The following is a 24,029-nucleotide window of genomic DNA, read 5'->3' as shown; positions in this document are numbered from 1 at the left end:
ATGATCACTATTCAGAGTAACATTCATTTAGCTGTCTATGTTCTGGCATATTTGTTTAAAGTGAACATTCTGAGAGTCAGTATTCTTTTGAAAAGGAATATCACTCTTTAAAAAAAAAAGAATTTTATTCCTTTAAAGCATCACTGTCATAACTATGCAAGTGTTTTGTTAGAAAGTAGTTCTCCTTACTGCATCAATAAAGACTACTTTTAAAACTTGAAAGCAAATAACCAGCTTATTTGCCCCAGGCTTTTAAAATCATTAACTGAAGATAAAATAATTTGAAATTTCGAAGGTACTAAAAAACAAAACAACAACTCCAAATGTAATAAAAACACATCAAGAACCAAACTACAATTTCTGAGCTGCACTGTTTATTTTGCTGCTTGAAACCTAAGTGACAGTATGCCACTATAATTACGGGGTTTCGTCTAAACCTTTACTACACTGCAGGTACAGAAATATACGGACACATTTTTAGAGAATTGACATTTTGCAAAATGCAGCAAACATTTTAATTTATACATGAGAAAAGGAAGTGTTCAAAAGGGTATGCATTTCAAGTTATTGCAGGTTATTTGTGAGAGAATTTCTGCAGGTAAAACATGTTTAAATTTAACCAACAGTAGCGTGTCAGTGTATTTAAAATCATGACAAAAATCTTCTCTCTGGTCATGTTGCCCATGACAAATTACTATGATGTTGTATGTTTAGGGCAAGATGTCAATACAGCATAAATCCCATGGTATTTTGGTTTTCTTCTGGAGATTAAAGCTGTTTTTCTTGGGATAAATGCAGCAGCAAAACACAAACCAGTTGATCAAAAAAGCACTTCTGCCATAACTCCAATAATTTTCAGGACACATCAACCGACAGTAGTTTTGCCATTCCCAGTTCTTTTAAGGATTACATCTCTGCACTGTTGCCTTAAGGACGTCTGTAAAAGCTTGTTCTCTGTTAAGCCAGTTTACTGACTACAGCCTGGTTGAGAGAATTTAGTTGGTTGGTCCATTTATCTAGTGCAGTATATCGTGCACCACCCCTCTTCTGATGATCCAGTTCAAGGAGTTGGTTGACTTGATCAATTCGGCCATGAATAGTGCTAGAAATAAATAAATAAGATGTGTCTACAAAAGACTTTCATCAAGCACAGTTTCTGGACTAATGTTTCATAAAATACAGTATCAACAAATGCAAAAAAAAAAAAAAAAAAGCAGCTGCCTACATTAAATGAGTTCAGTGTTAGTTTTAACTTCACTGTGTTATTCAAACTCCAGATAGAAACCAGATTTCAGATACTTTTCATCAGTTTCACTGAAAGAACCATGAGGCATAGATTTATCCAATTAATCAAAGGCAAAAATCACCTGTGAAGTTTTAAGCACTGTACTGTTTTAAGAAAGATGTAATTTCAAAATGTTATGTACCACATACCCTATACTTAAAACATACACAAATACTATTCATTAAATAATTCTTTGGCTGTATATAATAACAAATCCTTCTGAAAATCATTTAGAACTTTTATGAGATGTGTTTAATATGCCCATTCATCAAAAACCATCACACATACATATATGTCTCTTCTAATAGAAAACCATAACACGAGGGTGCTTTTTATGAATAATCAATAATCCAATTGCTACCTTTGTCACTATTATTCAAAACTTATGGTACCAAATATTTTGTGATAAAAAATAGTAAAGTACTTACTTATCCAATATGCACTGCACCAGCAAGCTCTCCACATCAGCTACATCTATGTTTAACTCCTAAGACAAAAGACTTGTTATATACTAATTCACATTTTTAAGACTTCATAATTTTACATAATCATTCTAATTTTAATTCATTTCTATCACTTAAGGGAAAATTAGTGAATATTTTTAAACATAATACATTATCACTTCAAAATATCTCTGAGAACACAGGTCTGATAAAGACTTAAAATTTTAACTTCTGAAGTATATTCCTACAAAAATTTTATTGTAGTTGAAGTTAACCCTTCATCAATTATATATTTTAGCTACTACTCTCCCCTACAAATTTTCTCTGAGGGTGAAAGTATGTTTAAAAAGAAATTTCGTGATTCCTAATTTCTTTGTTACAATGTTAAGGCTCTTTGCTGTTAACTCAATTTATGCCAAGAAAACAGAAAAAGTCACATTAAAAGTAAAGCCCAGTCCCAGCTACTCAGGAGGCTGAGGTAGGAGGCTTGCCTGAGGTCAGGAGTTCAAGACTATATAGTGTGCCACACTGTGTCTGTGAATAGACATTGTACTCCAGCCTGGGCTATACAGCAAGACCCTGTCTCTTAAAAAATAAATAAAAATAAATAAAAAATTAAAAGTAAAGCCCTTATGTTTAACTTAAAAAATGTATTATTATAATAAAATGTTATCAAGTTAGAGTGACTCTTAAATGGAAGACTGGTATACTGCATTTATAACTATAAATTATAAACACCATTAAAATCCATGAATGTAAGTACCTTAGAAATAAAAGGAATATGTATTCTTGTGTAAGGCTTAATTAATTTTATAAGCACTTGTGTTCTGATGTTTCGCAAAAGCTCTGAAAGACAAAAAATTAAAGTAACATTTTATTTAAGTTTGTATGATATCTTTATGAATCATTATGTACTCCTAATTATCTTCTCAAAATACATTTTCCTGACTGGCAAGGATATAAAGTGTTTAGATTTTAAAATACCTGGGTCAATGGATGCACAGTATGATCAGTTGCTGCCTATCCCATAACTTCTTGTTCCCACCTCCTTGATTTTGTTGATGTTGACACTCTACTAAAATACTGTCTTGCCTTCTCAATATTACACTACTTATCATGTCCTCAACAGTTAACATACTTTAAGAAGCTCTGATTTATATCAGCCAGCCAAGTTCCTTGTTTTAGACTCTCTCAAAACCTAGAGTACTATATTTCATATAATGCGTTTACAATTTCCTCCAGTTTTGTCTTAAAATTTTTAAAAATCAGGTTGAAATTCATGTACAAAGATTCTACATTTTTCTATATCTATAAACTGCCGTATCATTCTAGGTTCATGTAAGAACTTTTCAAATGTCTGTTGATTAAAAGAGAAAGGAAGATGGGGAACAAGAGAACATTACTTCTGATGCATCTGAAATCTAGTTCCAAATGGTCATTTAAAAACCTTCAAATAGCTCCATAATAGGTGGGAAAACTGGAGCTATAAAAGAGGTTCAAGAACAAAGAGATGATTGTAGTCTTTGGTAATTCAATGTAACTTGCTAAAAACCTCATTCACTTACTGGTATGAAACCTTCACAATGTTACCTTATCTTTCACAGTACATACATCTGAGCATTATCTACAGCAGGATATTTTCAAAACTTTTGTTATTTGTCAAAATAAACCCTAAAATTAACTTTGAACCTAAGCATCAATAATAAACATGCAACAGCATCTATATTAGATTTTTTTAAAAAGGGACAGTTACCTTAAACAAAATGGACATTATATAACAAACTTGACTATACTAATACGAAATTGGCTAATTTCTTTAAACAGCTTCATAATTTTAAGGAATATCCCATCCAATGACAGCATTTAGAAACATATCTATACTTTGCAAGAGACAGAAGAAAAACAGCTTAATGCCATGCAGCTTCATTAAGAAGCATTTGTTTGACAGTGGCAAAGAAAGTAATAGAATCCAGTTGGCAGAAAGAACATACCTTCGATGTGTTCTCTTATGAAAGGATCATCCATGATGTTGCTGTGATTTGTTTTCAGAATCTTTTCAAATTCAGTGATGTCATTATTCTGATAGGCACTAATAGAAAACAAAAGTGTAAATTATGTCAAACATGAAGAAGTTATGTATTAAATCAGATAATTCAAAGAGCCTGTTTCTCAATTTTCATATGCAAAAATCTAAATAATATTATACTTTCTGTCATGGAAATCAGAGTTAAACAAGCACATATATCCTTCTGCCAAAAAAATATAAATTTCCTTTTCATGCTTTCGGTTTTTTAAAAGAAAGATTAAATAAATCTTCTTTTGGGGTTATATACTATATTTATACATAGTTAATTAAAATCACTTCAATATCTTATTTTGTTAAAAGTTAGCAATAAAACATTTAATGACTATTTAATGTTCGATGTTTCCAAATGAAATTGTGCATTTAATTCCTAATTGTTCATAATGAAAGGAACCGGGTTTCATGTACACTACTACATGAATGGGTGTAGCTGTGTCTTTCAAATAAGAGAGTATATCCTCTGTGTAGGTTATTCAGAAAATGCAGCTTCCTAACTTTTATATTCTAGAAAGCTACCAGCAACTGTCAAAATTTTCAAAAGGAACATTTCTCAAGTCTCTCTAACCTTAAAATCCCACTGAGCTATAAAGCAGAGACATCAGTGGCAGATAATTAGTGCCAATTAGGTGTACACACAAAGTCAAGAGTGATGGAATCCCCTGCTGCAGAAGGCCAAAGGCTGATTTATAGTCATAATTCTCTGAGGTATCTAGTATCTCCTCTTGAAATAATTCTGTAAAGCTCTATGGGGATTGCTAAAGGTGCTGAGAAGGAAGAATCCAACCTTCTGGATATGGCACCACTGTCTGCTTTATATGTATCATCAGCTATTCTGCACGCCCTCTGCTAGTGCTTCCATCTGCTGGGTCCCAATGTAACTTCATGTTAGGGGACAGCTGATTCAAGTGCTTCAACAGGAATTATTTTCCTCTAGTCTCCTGGCAACTGACTAGGAAGATAAAATTAGGAAGCATTACTTTCTTACCTACCCCAAATACACTGCTGTAATGTACTATATAGGAGGACATATTCAAGAATTGAAAACACTTGCATAAACATTTATTTTATATTTGTATACATACATATTTTAACTGTAAGACATTCTTCCATTTCTTAAGCGGGGTTTAAAAAAAAAACATCTTATACAAAATTGTGGGACACCATGGGTCACATCATGTGGGTCAAAATTTACCATTAAAATAAGTTTTGAGTTCCAATACAGTGGCTTCACTGGAGTAGTTGGATATAATAAATATATAAATATCATTATATATTCTGATGTAAGTCAGATAAAGTTCTGATAAATCAGTCCTTTAACCAATTTTAATGTACTTAGCCAATTTAATTTATATAAAATATCAATGTCTAGGGCAAAGCTTTTCCTCCATATTTCTTTCTAAATTGCTGCTCAGCAATTTAACATTATAAACAACTTTGGTTCTTAATTAATGTGACCAAATGTGAATGAAATAAACTACCTGAAATAAAGATGAAGAAAACTTCATCTTTATGATGAAGAAAAGCATCATAATTAAAAGTAACCTAATTCAACAACCAAATTAAAATAAACAATAAAGAAACTGATTTAATGTGGTAACTTAAGGTTTTTAATTCCCAACTGTTCTTAGTCCCTCTAAAAAAAACCCTTTTATTTTTTTTTTTTTGCAGCCAAAATTAAGGTTTAAAAGTTAAATGAGGACATTTTACACAGGAACTTTAATATCATGAAATAAGTTATTTTCTCCAAGTACATACAATTTATATGTAGGTGACCCATAATTTGCAGTCTAATAGCATTTTCTGTTCAATGAAAAAGTACTATAAATAGAATGTCTGGTCACCTAAATTATTTACATATATCTGGAAAAAAAAAAAAAAAAGCCCTGCTTTATGTCCCTAACTACGTTTTTCCAGCTGTGGTAAAACTCAGCTGTACAACTTAAAATAAAAGATCTGAAGAAACTTGGTAAATTTCTTATACTTTTTAATGAATAAAACCCACAAAAACCCTGGGTTCCATTTATTCTATGCCAGGAGGAAAGTTTCTTTTACTAATTCCTTCTGCAAAAATGGGCCTTTTCTTCTAGGTTTTTTGTTTGGTCTTATCTTCCATAATTTTGTTGAATATTAATTGACTATGGTAGGTTCTTCAGTGGTTAACCATCATTACGAATCATTCAATAAATCTTGGGTTTCTTACCAGTACGACCCTTCTGCCACCCCACACTCCACCTCAGAAAATTATCCATTGTAAACATTTTAAAAAATACTTCCATCTTATCATTGAGAAAATATATGAGTAAAGAAATATGCTTATGCCGTCTTGTCTTACTGAAAATTCTTGACTCATCTTGGACTAGTTCATAATTTCATTTTGGATTAAGAGAGGTATAGGCAGTACCATTGTGAAATAACGTTTTAAGACATCCACAATCAATTTTCCACTGAAAGACGCAGGTGCATGTGTGTGTGCGCAGACAGACAGACACACACACAGATAATAGGAAAACTAAGTAGTGGATACTTTATAAAATCTTATGGCTACAAAAAACACCATATAAGTAACTTCAGAAAATAAAAATTCTACAAACTTTTCTAAGAAAATACAAAAGGGCAAATGTTGAATATCAACTGAGTTCTGAAAAGTTTTCTCTCTCGCTCCTTTATGAACTGCTTTAAGGAAATTTCTCTTAACTGAAATATAAAATCTTACCTTACTAAATTCGTCATTGCTAAAATTTCTGGATCATTTTTGTACGGCTTGGCCTAAACACAGTAAAGAAAAAAATTAACTAAATATATGTACAAAGAAATAACATTTTAAAAAAAGAAATAACATTCATTTCCAGATAGCTGATAAGAGAAATTAACAATTAAAACACACGTACCTCCTGTGAGTCAAATGGATTTATTCCCGATTTCATAAGCATATTTGCTAAGACCAAATATTTTAAGCAAGTGGTTCGTCTTGGACTTCCCGATTCATCATAATTCTTGAAGGCTTCAAAAAAATCAGTGTGTGCCTTTTCAAATTCACCTTCTCTCAAGTGCATTTTACCACCACATTCTGTGAAGAATAAGACACGAGAAAATAGGACATTTTCATTCTGTAATAACAAGATTGACCACCTCATAAAGGCCAAATGAAAACTATTTCAGTGCCTCTCAGTTTTTAAATTCTGTAACTTGAAGAGTACTGGCCCCGAGGTATACACTGAAGTTCTAAAAAGCAAGAGCTTAATTAAACACTTTGATATCTCCCCATGCCACTGCCCACCCTTTCCAAACCAAACTTGCCTCTGATAACTCCCATAATCAGTGGATGAGGGATGGCAGACTTGATGTGAAGTGACTGTTCATAGAGTGCTTTAAGTTTTTTGTTATTTTTCTGTGCTGTGTACATTTGAATTTCCAAAGCATAAATTTCTAATAACTGTGTACCTTTTTTCAGATCATCTTCTCCATCATCAGTCTAGGAAAGCAAATACTTAACTTTAGACAAGATAGAATTCAGACAGTAATTCTTATTTGCATTAGCCTGGAAATCTTACGTTTATAATACTATTTCCATGTGAAAAGGCAATACAAATTTTAATTGGAAGCTACAGTACTAAGAATACCACTTGTAATGGCCAAAAAGAAACTAACACATCCTTTCCACTTTTAGTTATAAGGAAAAGTAGCCAAAGGTTTTTTGTACAGTAGTCCTTCCTTATCCATAGCGAATATATTCTAAGACCTCCAGTGGATGTCTGAAACTATGTATAGTACTATGTTTTTTCCTATATAGTAAGTCCTCATTCAACGCTGTCAATAGGTTCTTGGAAACCATGACCTTAAGCAAAACAATGTACAATGAAATCATTTTTTCCCCTCATCAATGTGGTGTTGAACAAAAAGAACATTAAATCACAGTCTCTAAGAACCTATTAACAATGTTAAGTGAAAACTTACTGTACATACATACCTATGATTAAGTTTAATTTATAAATCAAGTACAGTAAGACATTAACAATAACTGATCATAAAATAGAACACATAATACACTGTAATAAAGGTTATGTGAATGTGATCTCTCTCTCTCTTTCTCAAAATATCTTATTTTCAGACCACAGGAAATAAGTTGACCACACGAAACTGAAATTGAGGAACGCAAACTGTGGATAAGGGTTGGGGGGACTGCTCTATGTATGAAATGTTTTAATGTTTATGTTTTTATCTAGGAGATTTATTATTGTCTTCCCCAAATCCTCACAACTGCTTTAGAACCACTTATTCAAGTAAAAAGCCCTTCCTAAGTCCCTTCCACATGCCAGGTGCTGGGTCTATCATGGGGACATAAAAGTTAAAAACCCCAAGGTTCTTGGTCTCAAAAAGTTCACACTCTAGCAGAAGATTAATCTGTCACAGTAGATAAATTACAATATAAATGACAATGACTAGGTGAAGCATAAATCAAGTGCCTAGGAGAATGAAATAGGGACTAACTTTCCTGGAGGACGTCACATGAATCACAAAAAGGTGATGACATTTGAGCATGCCTTTAAAGTTGACCAACAGCCCACGAAATGTGGGCCATGATAAATAGCAATATGATCAGCAGTAAGATATTCATAAATATCTCACACTGACATACACTAAGCCAAAATTTATTGTTTATTGGGTCTTCAAACTTAAAATTCTGTTTAATTATTCACTAATGAATCACAACCAGAGTAAAACATACAATATACAAAACAATTTATACATCTAGAGTATCCCTCATCTTTCCCTGAACATACTTCCACCAAAGTACTAAGTAATATAATGCTATTTACCATCCTGATAGCATTTTTCTTACGTTCTTAAAGCAAAACTTCTTCAAAGGGTTTTCTCAAATTCTTTATATACATACTGAAAGACCCTCCATCATTCAGAGATGGCTGCTCCAACATTTCCATTTCACAGGGAACTGAACCTCCAGTTGGTTATGAATCAGACTAAAGCATCCTAACAATGTGTAGACAAGAAATAATTCCTAAGTGACTAATCTGCTTTACAAAACTATTGAGTATCTGCAGGTGATTCATTTACAACAGTCTCTTGATCATTTCTCCCATTCACAGAAATGACACATATATCATTTAAATAATACTACATGGTGGCGGGGGTGGGAGGGGTTGGAAAAAAATAGTACATGGCACTGGAAGAGTTTAAAAATATTTAAATTTAAACTAGTATTAAATGATGTATTTGGTTAAGACAAAAAAGGGAATATAAAATGAAAGTCTGGTTAAAAAGTTATAGAGCCATTCTGTCCTGACCATATGGCTTTTCAAATATAAAGTAATTAATAACAGAAAATAAAGAACTCAGTACCTCTGTCACACTAGCCATACTTCAAATGCTTGATAGGTACACATAGCTGGTGGTACCATATTGGACAACAGATATAGAACATTCCCAGTATGACTTAAAGTTCTGTTGGACAATGCTGCTAGGATTCATATAAATCGGAATAAAAAATATCTTTATTACACATGCTTATAATATCCCAGCTCTGTTTTCATAGGGTATATAACTAAATATCAATATAATAGTTAAGTATTACAACAGGCCTGTTTGTTTATTGATACTTAGTACCTCATTACACAAAGAATAAAGATTGAGGGGCCAGGCATGGTGGCTCACGCTTGTAATCCCAGCACTTTGGGTGGCCGAGGTGGGTGGATTGCCTGAGCTCAGGAGTTCAAGACCAGCCTGGGCAACACAGCAAAACTCCACCTCTCCAAAAAAATACAAAAAATTAGCTGGGCATGGTGGTGTGCGCTTATAGTCCCAGCTACTTAGGAGGCTGAGGTGGGAAGACTGCTTCAGCCCAGGAGGCAGAGGTTGCAGTGAGCCAAGATTGCGCCACTGCACTCTCCAGCCTGGGTGACAGAGCCAGACCCTCTCTCAAAAAAAAAAGAAAAAAAAAAAAAGGTAATTTTATAACGTATTTTCTAAATTTTATTTTGGGATAATGCTTAAACAAAACATCCCTAAACAATATTTTGAATATAATTATTGATTATACTTTTATTATGAAGAAATATTCAGAAAAAAATAAGGGAAAGCTACCTGGCAGGACTGATGTAACTGGCGTAAAATTTTTTGAAGCTTTCCATATTCCTCTCGTTCTAAATATAATTTTCCAAGCTGCAAGAAAGCAAACTTATTAAAATCAAGATTTCAACAGAAGATGTGTATCTTCAGGAGACTTTATTAAAAACACCCACCCACTTTTCAAAAGAAAAGTGTAAGTAATTATAATTGTTACCTTTGTGTTTGTCTTAAACCACAGTCTATCATTCTTAGCATCTTTCAAAGCTTCCAGTGTTGTTTCATAGAATTCCTGCAGTAAATCCATCTGACATAAAAAATCAGAATTCTATAATTGTAAACAGCAAATTTGTACCTGTTAATAAAGTTAATTTGAACAAACTAAAAGTGCATCTTTGAACTTTAATACACATAAGATACACTATCTGTATCTTACTGAATGTCTTCTACAGTCCAAAAAATTAACAAACTGAAGCAAAATACAGACCAAATTTACAAGTGCCATGATCGGTTGTTTTATAAAACCCAGAAAATATTTCCCCATAAAAACATACTGCGGTAAGTTCTCATGCTGTAATAGTATACGTTTGTCCTTCCCAAACTAATAATTCATTCTGTATTTTATTTTACTTTTTAAAAAGCTAGTCAAGTGAAGCAGTAGGAGTGGAGAAGGAACAAAGTAATCTGTAACTGGTTGTGCTCAATTAGTTGTAAATACCACTCCACTCAGATCAGCCACACATTTCACATTAACAGCAGTAAATGAAATGCACATAGAACTAGTTGTATTGTTACTAAGAGTGTATATCTTATTCACTCAACCCTTATCTGGAGCCTACAACGTGGCAAACACTAAGCATGCTGGTGAAGAAAGAAATAAGCTCCTTCCCTCAAAATTCTTCTATAAATGTGACTAAGTAACTCAACTGCACAGTTTTTAAGTCACTGGTAAACCATGGAGGTGGGTGGAAAGAAAAGTCTAGTATAATTTTAACTATGTCTAATCACCACCAATTCACCAATCTGTGTGGCATTTTTTCATGGAAATCATTATTTGTTTTACATCTTGTTAAGTTCCCCTGCCCACCCTCTTCCCCCTACTTCTGGCTTTGCCTTTGTTTGAATATCTAATTCTCTGCTTAACTGGATCAAGAAGAGGACTGTAAGAGCAGGAAAATTTCACATTTTCAGAAAACACCATCTATTTATGCATGACTACTGATGGCATATTGAATAGAACAGAGTACCGCCCACCCAGTATCTGTTGTTACTTTCAAAAGACAAAAACCTTACATATAACAGCACACAGAGCATGCAGTCCTGAAATTTCAAAATCACTGGATTCCCTCCCCTTGCTCCAATTACTGGCATAATATTTATAAACAGTGTCTCAAATATGTTTTGATGACACTCGTTTTTAAGAGTTGGAAAACATTTCCCCACTTTAGGAAAGCTCCACGATATATAACTTAACTCTAGAATTAGTGTCGTTAAGTGTTAATATTCTAACAAAATATGTAAGTTTACCTTCCTCTATTTGCATTACATAAAATTTAAATATAAAGAGTAGAAAGTGCCTGAAAAAAATGACATCTAGTAGAAAAGACATTAAATGAGGCTGATTTTGATCTGAACATTCTTTGATTGTAAGTACAAAAAATATCAAATATTCTAAGAAATACTAAATGATATAGAGACTATATCTTGTACCCAAATATCACAGAGTACGAGGATGAAAAACTAAAACTGAGGACTACACTGCTTACAAGGATAAGACCAAATGACCCAATTAAAAATTATCTTGCAAAAAAATTTATAAAATAATCATTGGTTTTCTTAACAACCAAAATCTAGACTCATAATGAAAGCACTATCACTCCCAATACCTTCTTTAGTTTCTTTCATCAGTAGCTCTTCTTTCATTATCCACCCATCCTTTGCAGAAGCATTTACTGAGCACCTGTTGAGTAATGCCAAACACTAACTGATAAGAGCACAGGCACTTCTCAAAGATTTTAATATAACCAAATCCATACAATTAACCTGTAATTCAGTGTATTCAACACCTCGGAATGGCTAGCTGAAGTGCTAATGGAGTTTACTAGAAGGACCCGTGGTAGCAACTGTATAGGAGTCTAACAAAAGGCTGAAAAGTTGTTTACAGATTTTAGTATCTGAAGCAATTATTTAAAGAGATCAAGCTGGAGTTATTACCTTTTACTATTATATAATCAGTAATATAACCAGGAAAATAGTACTTATCATTTTTAAAGCACACTAATAACTAGCATAACTACTTAAATAAAAGCTCTAGATCTTTTCATTTGTAAAGAACAAAGCCCTTACTATAAATAATAAACACAATGATAGTGCCAAGAGGGGAAAATTGAGTCTAACCTGTTTAGAAGTAGAGATATAATCAAGAATAGAATTAATGGATTTTTCAGAATAATTTCTTGTGACTGCACTCCGAATATAGGTCAATAGCTGTTTATATCTATTCATCATTTCTGGAAAGTTTGTCTGTGAGAAAAGAAAAATGAATTATCAGATGCAAATTTAGGTACTAAAATATGTACACATGATTAAGGTTATAGAATATACTACTACATAATGAAATGTAGTTCATATAGTTCCTAATATAGTTTTGTAAAAGAGAAACTATGTATGACAGGAACATTATAAACATTATCCTGAATTTGAAATGATTAGATTACTCAAACCAAATGTATAAAGTTAGCTTATAAAACAAGTACAACTGCTAAACTTTCCAAATTTCAGAAGTTGTCATTGCACAACATATTTAAATCATAAAACCTACTAAAATATTCATAAGCCAAAACACACAAATAAAATCCAAGTTTTTTCTTTTTTTTTTGAGACGGAGTTTCACTTTTGTTGTCCAGGCTGGAGTGCAATGGCACGATCTTGGCTCGCCGCAACCTCTGCCTTCCAGGTTCAAGCGATTCTCCTGCCTCAGCCTCCCGAGTAGCTGGGATTACAGGCATGTGCCACCACCCTCGGCTAATTTTGTATTATTATTATTTGTTTTTTAGTAGGGACAGGGTTTCTCCATATTGGTCAGGCTGGTCTTGAACTCCCAATCTCAGGTGATCTGCCCACCTCGGCCTCCCAAAGTGCTGGGATTACAGGTGTGAGCCACCGCACTCGACCAAAATCCAAGTTTTCAAATGCCTTGGGTACCTGCTATGCAGGTTATTAGCTATATTCTCCCCTGTAATTTTATCCCTTCCTCAGGAAGCTCTGCAATAAGAGTTACTTGTTTCTTTTCTCCCTATAACTGGCTGGCTATATATGAAAATGTGAAATTAAACAATCTTTTCAAGCATCAATACTAATTTCATGTCAAGAAAAGTCTCCCCATCTAAGGTTCTACTCAATAGTAGATATAGTTAATGTTGTTATTCCTTGTATTTGTACTATTGAGGTTGTTCCAGGAAACAAGAATGGTCTAAAAAATAAAGGTGTACTGAGACTTATTCTGGGAGAGGTGTACCATTCCTAAGTATATCCTCTAAGTCAATTTATGTGTCTAACCTTATAACCTGCATCCACAATCCTCACAATTTGCAACTGCTATTAATCTTTTTTTCCTGAGTTCTATTCTATTTTTTTAATCAAAGACATGAAGCACTGGCAGATACAAATGCTTCTTTCCTTGACTAATTAAACATATGTATTTATTAGGGTGAGGAATAAACTAATAATGTTATAATTATCTTGCTTACGACAACATATTCTGCCCGGAGGCACAGCATGAAGAACAAGAAAACCTGAGAACAATCCCCGAAACCTTCTAAGCAAGAACTGAATTACAATAAAGAAAACAGTAGAGGTGGATGAGACAAAAAAAGGATAGAACTATGGAAATACATATAGATTTATAACCATTTTTGTTTCCAAGTTTCATGTGGGGTTAAATGATAGGTAACATCCTGTCAATGAGCTGCTAAATCCACATTACAGTACATATCTTGTAGCAAAAGGGAAATCAGAGAAATACGACTATCCTAACTTTGAAGTTGTACCTTGCCACTGAAATAGGAGTTTTGCAAAAAGTTACAGTTTTTGGTTGGGCTTGGTGGCTCACTCCTGTAATCCCAGCACTTTGAGAGGCTACGAGCATCGCTTAAGTCCAGGAGTTTGAGACCAGCCTGAGTAACATGGTGAAACACCGTCTTTACAAAAAACACAAAAATTAGTCAGGTGTGGTGGCATGCGCCTGCAGTCCCAGTTACTTGGAGGCTGAGGCAGGAGGACAGCTTGAGCCTGGGAGGCAGAGGTTGCAGTGATACAGTGATACAGTGAACCAAGATTGCACCACTGCACTCCAGCCTGAGCAACAGAGTAAGACTTCATCTCAAAAAAAAAAAAAGTTGCAGTTTTGAATTTATCTCCTTATAATAATTTATAGCTCATTCAAAAAACAATTACATTATAATTAAAGACTGAAGGAAGAGTAGGTAAATTGGTCCCAGAGCAGTTGATAGTGAACTCTTCCAACTTTTTACTATCTAAAATCACTACACACAACATAGGTCCTACTCTGAGTCCAATCAGAAAACGAGAGGGGCAGGTACAGAAGTTGAAATCACTCTTGTGAATCGTAACTTATTCACAGATGCTGCTATAGCAAACAAAAGGTAGGTAAGGTGGACAAAATAACATAAAATGCAAAAAACCCTCTCCCTTCCTTCCCACTCTGCTCAAGGTAAAATGGCAAAACCAAGTCTTAAGGGTAACACAGTGTTCAAATGGATTCAAAATGAAACCACTGCTAGTAAGTTAAAATAGCGAATTTCTATAGGGAGTCTTGGTATTATCTCAAATCACAGAACCTACGAGTTAAACATTCAGTCCCTAATGTCACAGATTGTTTAATCACAAATTTCTGTTCCTTGAAACGCTTGGTGCTTCTTCCACAGCCTTCTAAGTTATTAATCTGAATACAGTAAATGTTTGTGTTTAATATTCTTGCAAACAAAAAATGGAAAGAAAGCACAGGGGCTCTGGGCAACATAGAAATGTTTTGAGAGTGTCAGAGCAGTAGGAGTAGAAAGGGTAAATATAATGCAGATAATTTTCATTCTTTAACTAGATTTAAATGCAATATACAATATACTTAATAACATTTAATGTGTTTTGAATGATTCTGATATATTTTGGGGAAAAAATGAACAAAAACATTTTGTGAACAGCTTCCGTAGGAGATGCCATGGAGTGCCCCTCCTATTAAAGGTGAGATAAACGATACCAGAGTGAGAGTACCTCAAAAAGAGGAGGTACAAGATTAGTAGAAGTTACTTGGATACAAGTACTAGTCAGATGGGATAGAGAAGCTAATGGGGAGGAGGAGGAAACAAATCATATGGGAAATACAAAAATAGGGGAAAAGGGAAGTGGCAACATATCAGCTATTCTTCTATTTGCCATAGTTTCTGAACCTTCCAACTGCTTCACTCCCTGCTAATCTGAGCTTCAACTTTATCTTTCTCTTAAAAGTTCTTCTTCTCCTTTAGTGATCTAAGATTCATGTTTGTACCCAGTCCTATCATCTTATAACCATTATAGGTTCTAAGAATATAACAACAAACAAAACAAAGTTCTGCTCTCATGGAGCTTACAACTTACTTGGGGTGAGGGGTGGTGTGAAGAGGGGCAAAAAATAATAGATCACATGGTGACATATGCAAAGAAGAAAAACAGCAAAGAAGAAGTTTAAGTGATGATGGGAAGAATGTTATTTTATATCGGGTGGTCATGGGAAGGCCATCCTGATAAGCAGTGCCATTTGAGCAGAGACCTGAATCAAATGAAGAAAAAACCTGTATGGTTACAACAGAGAAGAGCTTCTGAGGTAGAAGAAACAGCAGGTGCAAATCTTCACACAGGATTGTGCTTGGGATGACTTCAGGAACAGCAAGAAGGCCAGTGATGGAGCAAATAAAACAGCAGCAAAGGATGAGCTTACATAGGGACTTGTAGGTCATGGTAAGAATTCTGGATTTTACTGAGGGAGATGGGGACCACTAGAAGATATGGAGCAAAAGAATGGCATAATCTGATTTACATTTTAAAAGGATCACTCTGCTACTTGTGGAGAACTGTAGCAGGGTAATGATGAAAGTAAGGAGAACAGTTAAGAGGCTATCGCAATAATCCAGGTAAGAAATCATGGTGCCTTGGACCAGAGTAGTAGAGGTAGAAACGGTAAGTAGCAGTCATACTGGATATAAAGCCATGTGGATTTGCCAATGGATTATTTGTGGGGTAAGAGACAATGAGAAGAGATAAGCATAATGCTAATGTTTTGGCCCTAGTCAATGGAAGAGAAACCCTTTATAATAAACAGGAGAATTTTAAAACTCCAAAGTAAACACTAATCCTTTGTGGAAAAGTCAATCTATTAATAATGGTGGCTCACGCCTGTAATCCCAGCACTTTGGGAGGCCGAGGCAGACAGATCACGAGGTCAGGAGATCGAGACCATCCTGCTTAACATGGTGAAACCCCGTCTCTACTAAAAATACAAAAAACCAGCTGAGAATGGTGGCACACGCCTGTAGTCCCAGCTACTCAGGAGGCTAAGGCAGGAGAATCGCTTGAACTCAGGAGGCAGAGGTTGCAGTGAACCAAGATCGCACCACTGCACTTCAGTCTGGGTGACAGAACGGGGGGAAAAAAAGCAGCCCAATACTGTAAATGCATCTAAAAGAGTAAGTTTTCTTAAATAGAAAACTTCTGTATCCTATGAGGAATCTTTTTTTTTTTTTTACTTAGTATTTACTATAGCTCTAACTGCAAAGCAGACTAAATATAAAAATACATCCAAAGTAGTACTCGAGAAAAGTAGATATAATAGTACTTCGTCGTAATGAGGTTTTTACCTAAAAAATTTATTTCATTAGTTTAATTCCCCTCAAAACAAATCTTACCAACTTGAAGTTAATCTTAATCATTTGTTTCAGTGCTTTAAATCCCCATTCTCCTTTTTCACCTTCAAGTTCCAAAACCTAAAAGAGGAAGACATTTTAGTTTATCTTAATATTAACATTATTTTCTAAGGATGTCCAATGTGTAAGTATTGAATTAATTTTATACTATATACATAAAAAACATTTCCCCAAGGATACCACCATTTCTCAATGTCATTTTTAAGTCTCTAAAAAAAACAAGTTGTAAGATGCTTACATAAGGATAAGCAAGCTTAAAGTTCCTTCATCAGGAAAATTAAGAGCTACTTCTTGATTACTACACAGTTCCTGAAATATTTTTCCCCCGAATAACCAACCTATGGTAAAAATAATCCGTAAGTGTAACAGTAAGTCAAGAAATCAAGCTATTTATAATAACGAAACCACAACTGTGTGATTTACCCCTAAAAGAAACAAGACTGCAGTGATAATACCTATTGACCATCATGTTGGTGGTTCTTCTGCCAGAACCATCCTAGCTTTTCAGGACAATGGCCCTGCTCCACAGACAGCTTGATTGCAAAAAACATCAGGATAACCCTTTTGAAACATTTGCTTGTGCTGCCTAACGCTAACTGATAGGATAATTAAGTATTCAAAACACATTTCTGAGATAAAATCACCTGGGACTTATTTGTTCTAGCATATCATTAAAAAAAATTAACACATAGAATCAAATGGAAAAGAATATAAACCTTTTGAAAACTGCTTAATGCTGCTTTTGGGTCATCTTCTTTTAATGCTTTGGAATTATAGTACTGATTTTCCAAATCCACATTTGGCTCGGAGTTACTATCTTCAGAGTATTCCTGTGTTGGAAAGAAAGAAATATTAAAAGAAAAAAAAAAACAAAACTCCACACATAGCAATGTAAAACGTGAATGCTGTTAAGACAGAAAAACCACGTATTTTTACAAAACAAAACAACCTTGAATACATACATAAAATGCCAACTGATATTCAACTGTTATATAAAACCAGGGGTTGAAGAAAGGAGGAGGGTGTATAGCAGAATATAATCATTTCTTTCTTCCAGATGAAAGTTAAAATTTCTATAGAATCAACATAAAAGAAGAATGCAAAGACCTAATATTGGTTAATGACCCCAATTCTGTAGTGGTTAAGCTTTCGTTGGTCATGAAATCTGAGGGAAACCTAATGCAGATGTGTTCTAATTATTAATCTTTGGTTCTATAATTTTTTTCTATTCCCCAAGTCTAAATTTCATTATTGTAACATGGTTTAAAACTAGCTAGGATGGTAATCTACACATGGCAAAGCCATCTAGCACTAAATATAATTATGTTAATAAGAATATTTGCTTTATGTGCACTATACAACAGCTGTTTATACTAACGTTAATCGGCTTTATAACAAATCAAAATAAATAAAACAAAATGGATTTATATAATTTTATGAGACTTTCCATTACATGAGTTCTATTCTTAGTGGAAAAAAACAAAGCAGAAGGGAAAACTGGAATAAAACAACTATTTTGTAGTGTAAACAAGAGTTTTACACAGTTCCAGGACATTCAGTCTAATAACGAGGATTACAAAATACACATGGATTGGTGTAATGGAAATAATTATCTTATGGTCATAAGATAAAGATTATTTCCTTCTCAGCTACAAGTCATTACAAAGGGCAAGTTTATATCAAATTAAGAATAGTACCTGGAAACAAACACAAAAAGACAAGAATAGTTTTATAGTTATTTCTAAATCCAAATACAAGTAACAAATTTCTTTATGAGATATTTATGAAAAATTATGTTACAGTCTCATAAAAGCATAGGAGAGAAGAAAGGTATGCTGTGTATAAGTTATTCGAAAGCTCAAAAATACATTAACACAAGATGAATTTTTCAGTAATCAAGAGTGGCTTTGTAATGTGCGCCCTCTGGAGGATAATTCCTTCCTCGTGTGAAGACATGAGTCTGTCAGCCTTACAGATTTAAGACCTGGAATTCCGTTGTGTTTAACATATGAAAATCACTTGATGAAACTAGGTAGTAAGTAAGTTTCATAATTACTCATTTACTTCTTAACCCTTGTAATCTAGGCTTGACAACAAAGAAACTGATCAAGCTAAAAAAAAGAGAAATTAGTAAAGAATGAACAAGCCAACCATATACAGAATGATGCTGTGACAGTGATGGCTTCAAAACTGGGTTTTGAAAGATAAATGGAAGTTTGCCCGCTAGATGAAATGAGAGAGGATAAAGAGAATAGTACATGTAGTAACAACATAAACAATGGAAGGTAACTATTTGTTGGAACATAAAAATCCTTATTGACTCTACCTTCAAAATAAACCTCAAATCTATCCACTCCCAAACCCCCTGCTTGCTACCATCCTACCCTACCCAACTACTTTCATCTCTCCACAAACTTTAACAGCGTTCTCATTCTCCTTTTTAAGTTCTAATATCCTCATGGCTAAGCAGGTGAAATAATTCTCACAAAACGTAAATTATCTTATTCCTCTCCTCAAAAATGGGTCCCATTCCTCTTAAAATCCACAGCGAAATCATCAAAACTTGACTCCGGTGTCCAGCCTTATATCCTATCAAGTTCTCCCTCATTCACTTTGCTGCAGCCATCCTGGCCTTAACTCAACGGCCTTAACTCAACAAGTGCCAAATTCTCTCACTTTTATGTGTTATTCCTGTCTCTTTCCACCTCTACCTCTACCTCTCTTCATCTGGCTAACTACTGCATATCATTTCAGATCTCAGCCTAAGGGTATTCTTTAGGGAAGACTTGGAGTAAAGAATCACAGCTATAAAACCTACTCTATGCCTTTGGAAATCAGCTCTTTTCTAATTGTTTTACTAAGTTGGAACAAATACAAATGGATTTACCATATATGATTTATCATACAATAACTAAAATAAAAACTTCACTTAACACTGTTGAATAAGATAGAGGAATAGCTCGCTGAACCAGAGAATTATTTTTTTTTTATTTTCCAGCCTTGAACCTGGAAGTAAAATGAAAAGTATTTCTGATTTACATTGATCATAAAGTAAAAATTCAGAGTCCATTTATTTTTGGTTTCTTGGCTCAAAACAAATTAGAAAAAACAATTAGGTCAGGTTTTGAGAAGAGGAAAGTAGAAGCTGAAAGGTATACATGACAACAGTAGGACTAGCGTTTTGGAGCTTCCTAGCAAATGAGAAACAACAGTATTTTAGAAAGGGAAGAGATTAACTTCAGTTTTCTAGAAATTACTGAACCAATTATAACACTGTTAAAAACAGGATCCTTGACATTTCCTGTCATATCTCACACAGTGTCTTGTCATTCAATCATGGAATACTTATAATAAGACTAGTTACCTGTAACTTCTGGGACCTGATAGATTTCAGATAGAGATTTCTAAACTTTAGATGTTACAACTCCAAAAAAACAAAAAACAAAAAAACAAAACAAAACAATGACTGAGACAAGATTTGATTTAGCCCTCTACATTTTGTGACTATATTCCTTTGGTTTTTCATATCATATGGATTAAGAAATGGCATGTATAATGTTTTTGCATAATTGCAATTCAACTCTTCCCCTCAAGGTACTCATGGTCTATTAAGGAAGAGATATGCAAACAAAACTGTATTATAATAAATAATAGACACACATACTAAGTCCACTGGCATCTCAAAAAGGAGTAATCAACTACTTCTGAGTTAGAGGAAGGAAAAAGATACCCGAGTCAGGTATAAAAGTATGAATAGGAATCACCAGCAATGAGAAAGGGCAGCTGAAATAAAGCAATTAATGTGCAAATGCAAGGAAGCTTGAAATAGTATGAATAGTTTGGGCTGAAGCACAGGATGTTATGTAAGGGGTTGATGAAAGATGAACTGGTATTGAACAGAGGAAGAGGACAACAGAAATCTTGCAAGGAGATTAGATCCAATAAAGAGCCTCTAAAAGATTTTACAAGGAAATAACCAGATTTGTGTTTCTGGAAGAGTACTCTGGTAGCAATGAGGTAGTCCATTGGATAATCTTAAAAGTCTGTCCAGGAGCTGTGAAGGCCTGATCCCAAGAAGTAGAATGAGGAGAAAAGGCAGGGGACACAATAAATGATGGAATAAACACAGAAGATGTAAAACAATGTTAGGGAGGTAAAATAAAAGTGCCCATATGGGCACAAGATAAAGGAAAATAAAGTGATCCATAATTACTATCAAAGGCTTGGTAACACATGATGCCATCACTCAGAATAGGAAATCTAGAAGTACTGAGTAAGTATTGCTAAACTGAAATAGTTACGTCAAATGAAAAAGAGATAATAATTTGTAAAAGTTTAAATGTTTTTTAACAGAAGAGAAAGTGAAATTTTAATTAGTATATAAAGAATGCTTTAAAACAAATGAAGAGTTTAATACATGAAAATAAACAAGCACTTGTTTTACAAGAACAGTTGGAAAAGGGATTAAAAATAAAAAAAAATCTAAAATTCAATAATAGTTTCAACCTACTCATGTCCTGATAATTCCCCCAAGCAATTTGTGATCCATCCACACAACCAAAATCTACTCTTTCTCAAACATGTCACACAATTTTAAATCTCTGCTTTGGCATAAACTGCTCTTTTTGCTAGAATTCTAAACCACTTTCCCTCCTAATAATCTTTCTGCTTTTCTCCTAAGATACTTCCCTGCCCTAATACTGCTGGGAAATGTGTTCATTAACTCATCTTAGCATCACTCTTCTTAGCAAACTAAATTTTTTTTCTTAGTCATGCTTCCATATGACATGCATCTCTCTACCATAGAGCTCTGTATGTTAAAATAGGCCAAATTGTGAACTTCTCAGAAGCAGGAACTTTCTTATTCATCTGTGTATTCTGAGAGCCTGGGATATTACAAAACGCTTAGTGTTTGGTTAATTAAAATAAAAGGTGGGTAAACATTTCAAAATAACACAACATACAGCAGCCAGGGTCAATTTTGACTATATCAGGTATGTAGCTACTGCTGAACAGGATCAGTTCCATAGTTCATTTACTTACTCTTGTATCTATTGCCAATAGAAGTCCTAAGAAATGTACTTTAGGAAAACAACAGTCACCATTAAGAATGCTTTCTGAGCCTTGTCTAACAGCTGACAAGATGCTGGGCACACTAAGAGGTGTGGGCAGTGTTTCATTATCCTTAAAAACCAGATATGATTCGAATCCTAGGTAGCCATTTATGGTTTAGCTACTGATAAAGTTATCTATTTAAAAAAATTCACACAAATTAATGGGTGCTGATTTGTTAACTATGAAGTTAGAATTAAAAAAACAAAACAAAACAAAAAACTGTCTGCTGGGCACGATGGCTAACACCTGTAATCCCAGCACTTTGGGAGGCTAAGCGGGGGTGGATCACCTGAGGTCCGGGGTTCAAGACCAGCCTGACCAACATGGAGAAACCCTGTCTCTACTAAAAATACAAAAAAAATTAGCCGGGCATGGGGGCGCATGCCTGTAATCTCAGCTACTCAGGAGGCTGAGGCAGGAGAATCGGGAGGCAGAGGTTGTGGTGAGCCAAGATAGTGACACTGCACTCCAGAGTGGGCAACAAGAGCGAAACTGTTTCAAACAAAAAAAAGAAAAAAAAAGTTGTTCTAAATTTTCAGTGTTCAAATTATATTTCCCAGGTAGAGCTACCATAAAGTCACATTTGTGTTTTAGCATCCTAAAAGAGCTACTATAAAACCTGGGCTCTAGTTCTGACTCTCCCACAAATTTGTCCTGTAAATTTAGGTAATCACTCATTCTCTATGCTTTAGTTCCTCTTGTGTCAAATTTGGGGGTTGAACCCTGTAGGAAGTTTCTAATTCCCACTAAGGTCCATATGTTCATTTCGGGATATAATGTACAAGTACAAATTCACTTTGTTGGATAGTTGTAGTTTACAGATTTAAGTTGTCATTTTTTATTAAATTTATGTATGCTTATTAAATAATCGTTTATTACTTAAATGTATGTAACTTTATTTTATTCTTAGCATGTAAAAGTTGTCTCCCATTGTTTTAGCTATCCTTGTTGGAACCTCTCCAATTTCATTATACAAGGTACACTAACGAGGTAATACAACAGGCCTTTTTGAAAAGTTGCCAATTTAAGTTCCAAATCAATATTTTTCTTTGAAGTAGTAGCTTTAAGGTGCAGTAAAATTATTCCAATGATACTGACATGTATTACAACAAGTAATGCTTCTGAAATCCTCAAGAAAACCAACTTCACCAGAGTCGTGTGTTTGTATCCTGAAACAGCAGCATACAATTTAATGGCTCAACTTATTTATCAAACCTGATTCTTAATTTTCAACTACATCTACAAAAATGAAAAAATCTGGCTAGCTTATTTTTTAAAAATAAGCTGCACATTGTTTTTTCAAAATATTGAAAACAGGCCAAATTCTTATCAATACAGAACTGTTTAAATAAAGGATGGTACATCCATACAATCAATGCAGCCATAAAAAAAAGTCAGCTCCTTGCATACTTAATACAGAATAATCTCTCAGATAAATTAAAAAGCACAGAGCAAGATTTATAATATGCTATATCAACGTTAAAAAAATAAAAAAAGAGAGGATGAATAAGAATCTATATTTGGTTATCTACTGAGAATGGGAACCAGATGAAGAACAGAATGGAGGAAAAAACTTTGATGCACATATTTTTACATTTTCTGGTTTTGAACCATGTGCACGTATTATCTATTTTAAAAAGAGTGACAGAGTCACTCTCTGGCCTCTAAAGTAACATTTTGCTCATCATTTACACCCTGCAACCTGCCCACCCCCAGCAATAAAAGCAATATAGGTTCCCTGTGAAAAGTCTGCCAGACAAAAACAAATTTAAAAAAATTAAAACTGGATGGGCGCGATGCCTCACACCTGTAATCCCAACACTTTGGGAGGCTGAGGTGGGTGAATCATCTGAGGTCGGGAGTTCGAGACCAACCTGGCCAGAAAGGTGAAACATGTCTCTACTAAAAATACAAAAATTAGCCAGGCGTACTGGCTTGTGCCTGTAATCCCAGCCATTTGGGAGGCTGAGGCAGAGAATTGCACTACTGCACTCCATCCAGCCTGGGCAACAGAGTAAGACTCTGTCTCCAAAAAAAAAAAAAAAAAA

General features: G+C 34.2%; 1 protein-coding gene across 2 annotated transcripts in view; it reads right to left on the bottom strand.

Moving 5' to 3' along the window:
- Positions 1–352: 352 nt before the first annotated feature.
- The window catches only part of COPS2 (COP9 signalosome subunit 2), a 29,011-nt gene continuing 5,334 nt past the window's right edge, over positions 353–24,029 (bottom strand). Inside the window, exons 2-13 of one of the 2 annotated variants that reach the window (XM_017872765.1) lie at positions 17,583–17,696; positions 16,849–16,926; positions 12,290–12,415; positions 10,110–10,220; positions 9,911–9,988; positions 7,109–7,283; positions 6,700–6,878; positions 6,525–6,577; positions 3,720–3,817; positions 2,492–2,574; positions 1,714–1,772; positions 353–1,102 (exon numbers count right to left, since the gene is read on the bottom strand). In XM_017872765.1, coding sequence (XP_017728254.1) covers positions 958–1,102; positions 1,714–1,772; positions 2,492–2,574; positions 3,720–3,817; positions 6,525–6,577; positions 6,700–6,878; positions 7,109–7,283; positions 9,911–9,988; positions 10,110–10,220; positions 12,290–12,415; positions 16,849–16,926; positions 17,583–17,696 — 1,299 coding nt within the window. In that variant the 3' untranslated portion in view covers positions 353–957. The remainder of the gene's footprint in view (positions 1,103–1,713; positions 1,773–2,491; positions 2,575–3,719; positions 3,818–6,524; positions 6,578–6,699; positions 6,879–7,108; positions 7,284–9,910; positions 9,989–10,109; positions 10,221–12,289; positions 12,416–16,848; positions 16,927–17,582; positions 17,697–24,029) is intronic. The other variant, XM_017872766.1, reaches the window with a different exon arrangement.

Source organism: Rhinopithecus bieti, unplaced genomic scaffold (assembly GCF_001698545.2).
Source record: "Rhinopithecus bieti isolate Rb0 unplaced genomic scaffold, ASM169854v2 scaffold_6945, whole genome shotgun sequence".
NCBI classification, from domain to species: domain Eukaryota; kingdom Metazoa; phylum Chordata; class Mammalia; order Primates; family Cercopithecidae; genus Rhinopithecus; species Rhinopithecus bieti.
Note: the sequence above shows the minus strand (reverse complement) of the source record. Positions and strands in the feature narration are given on the sequence as shown.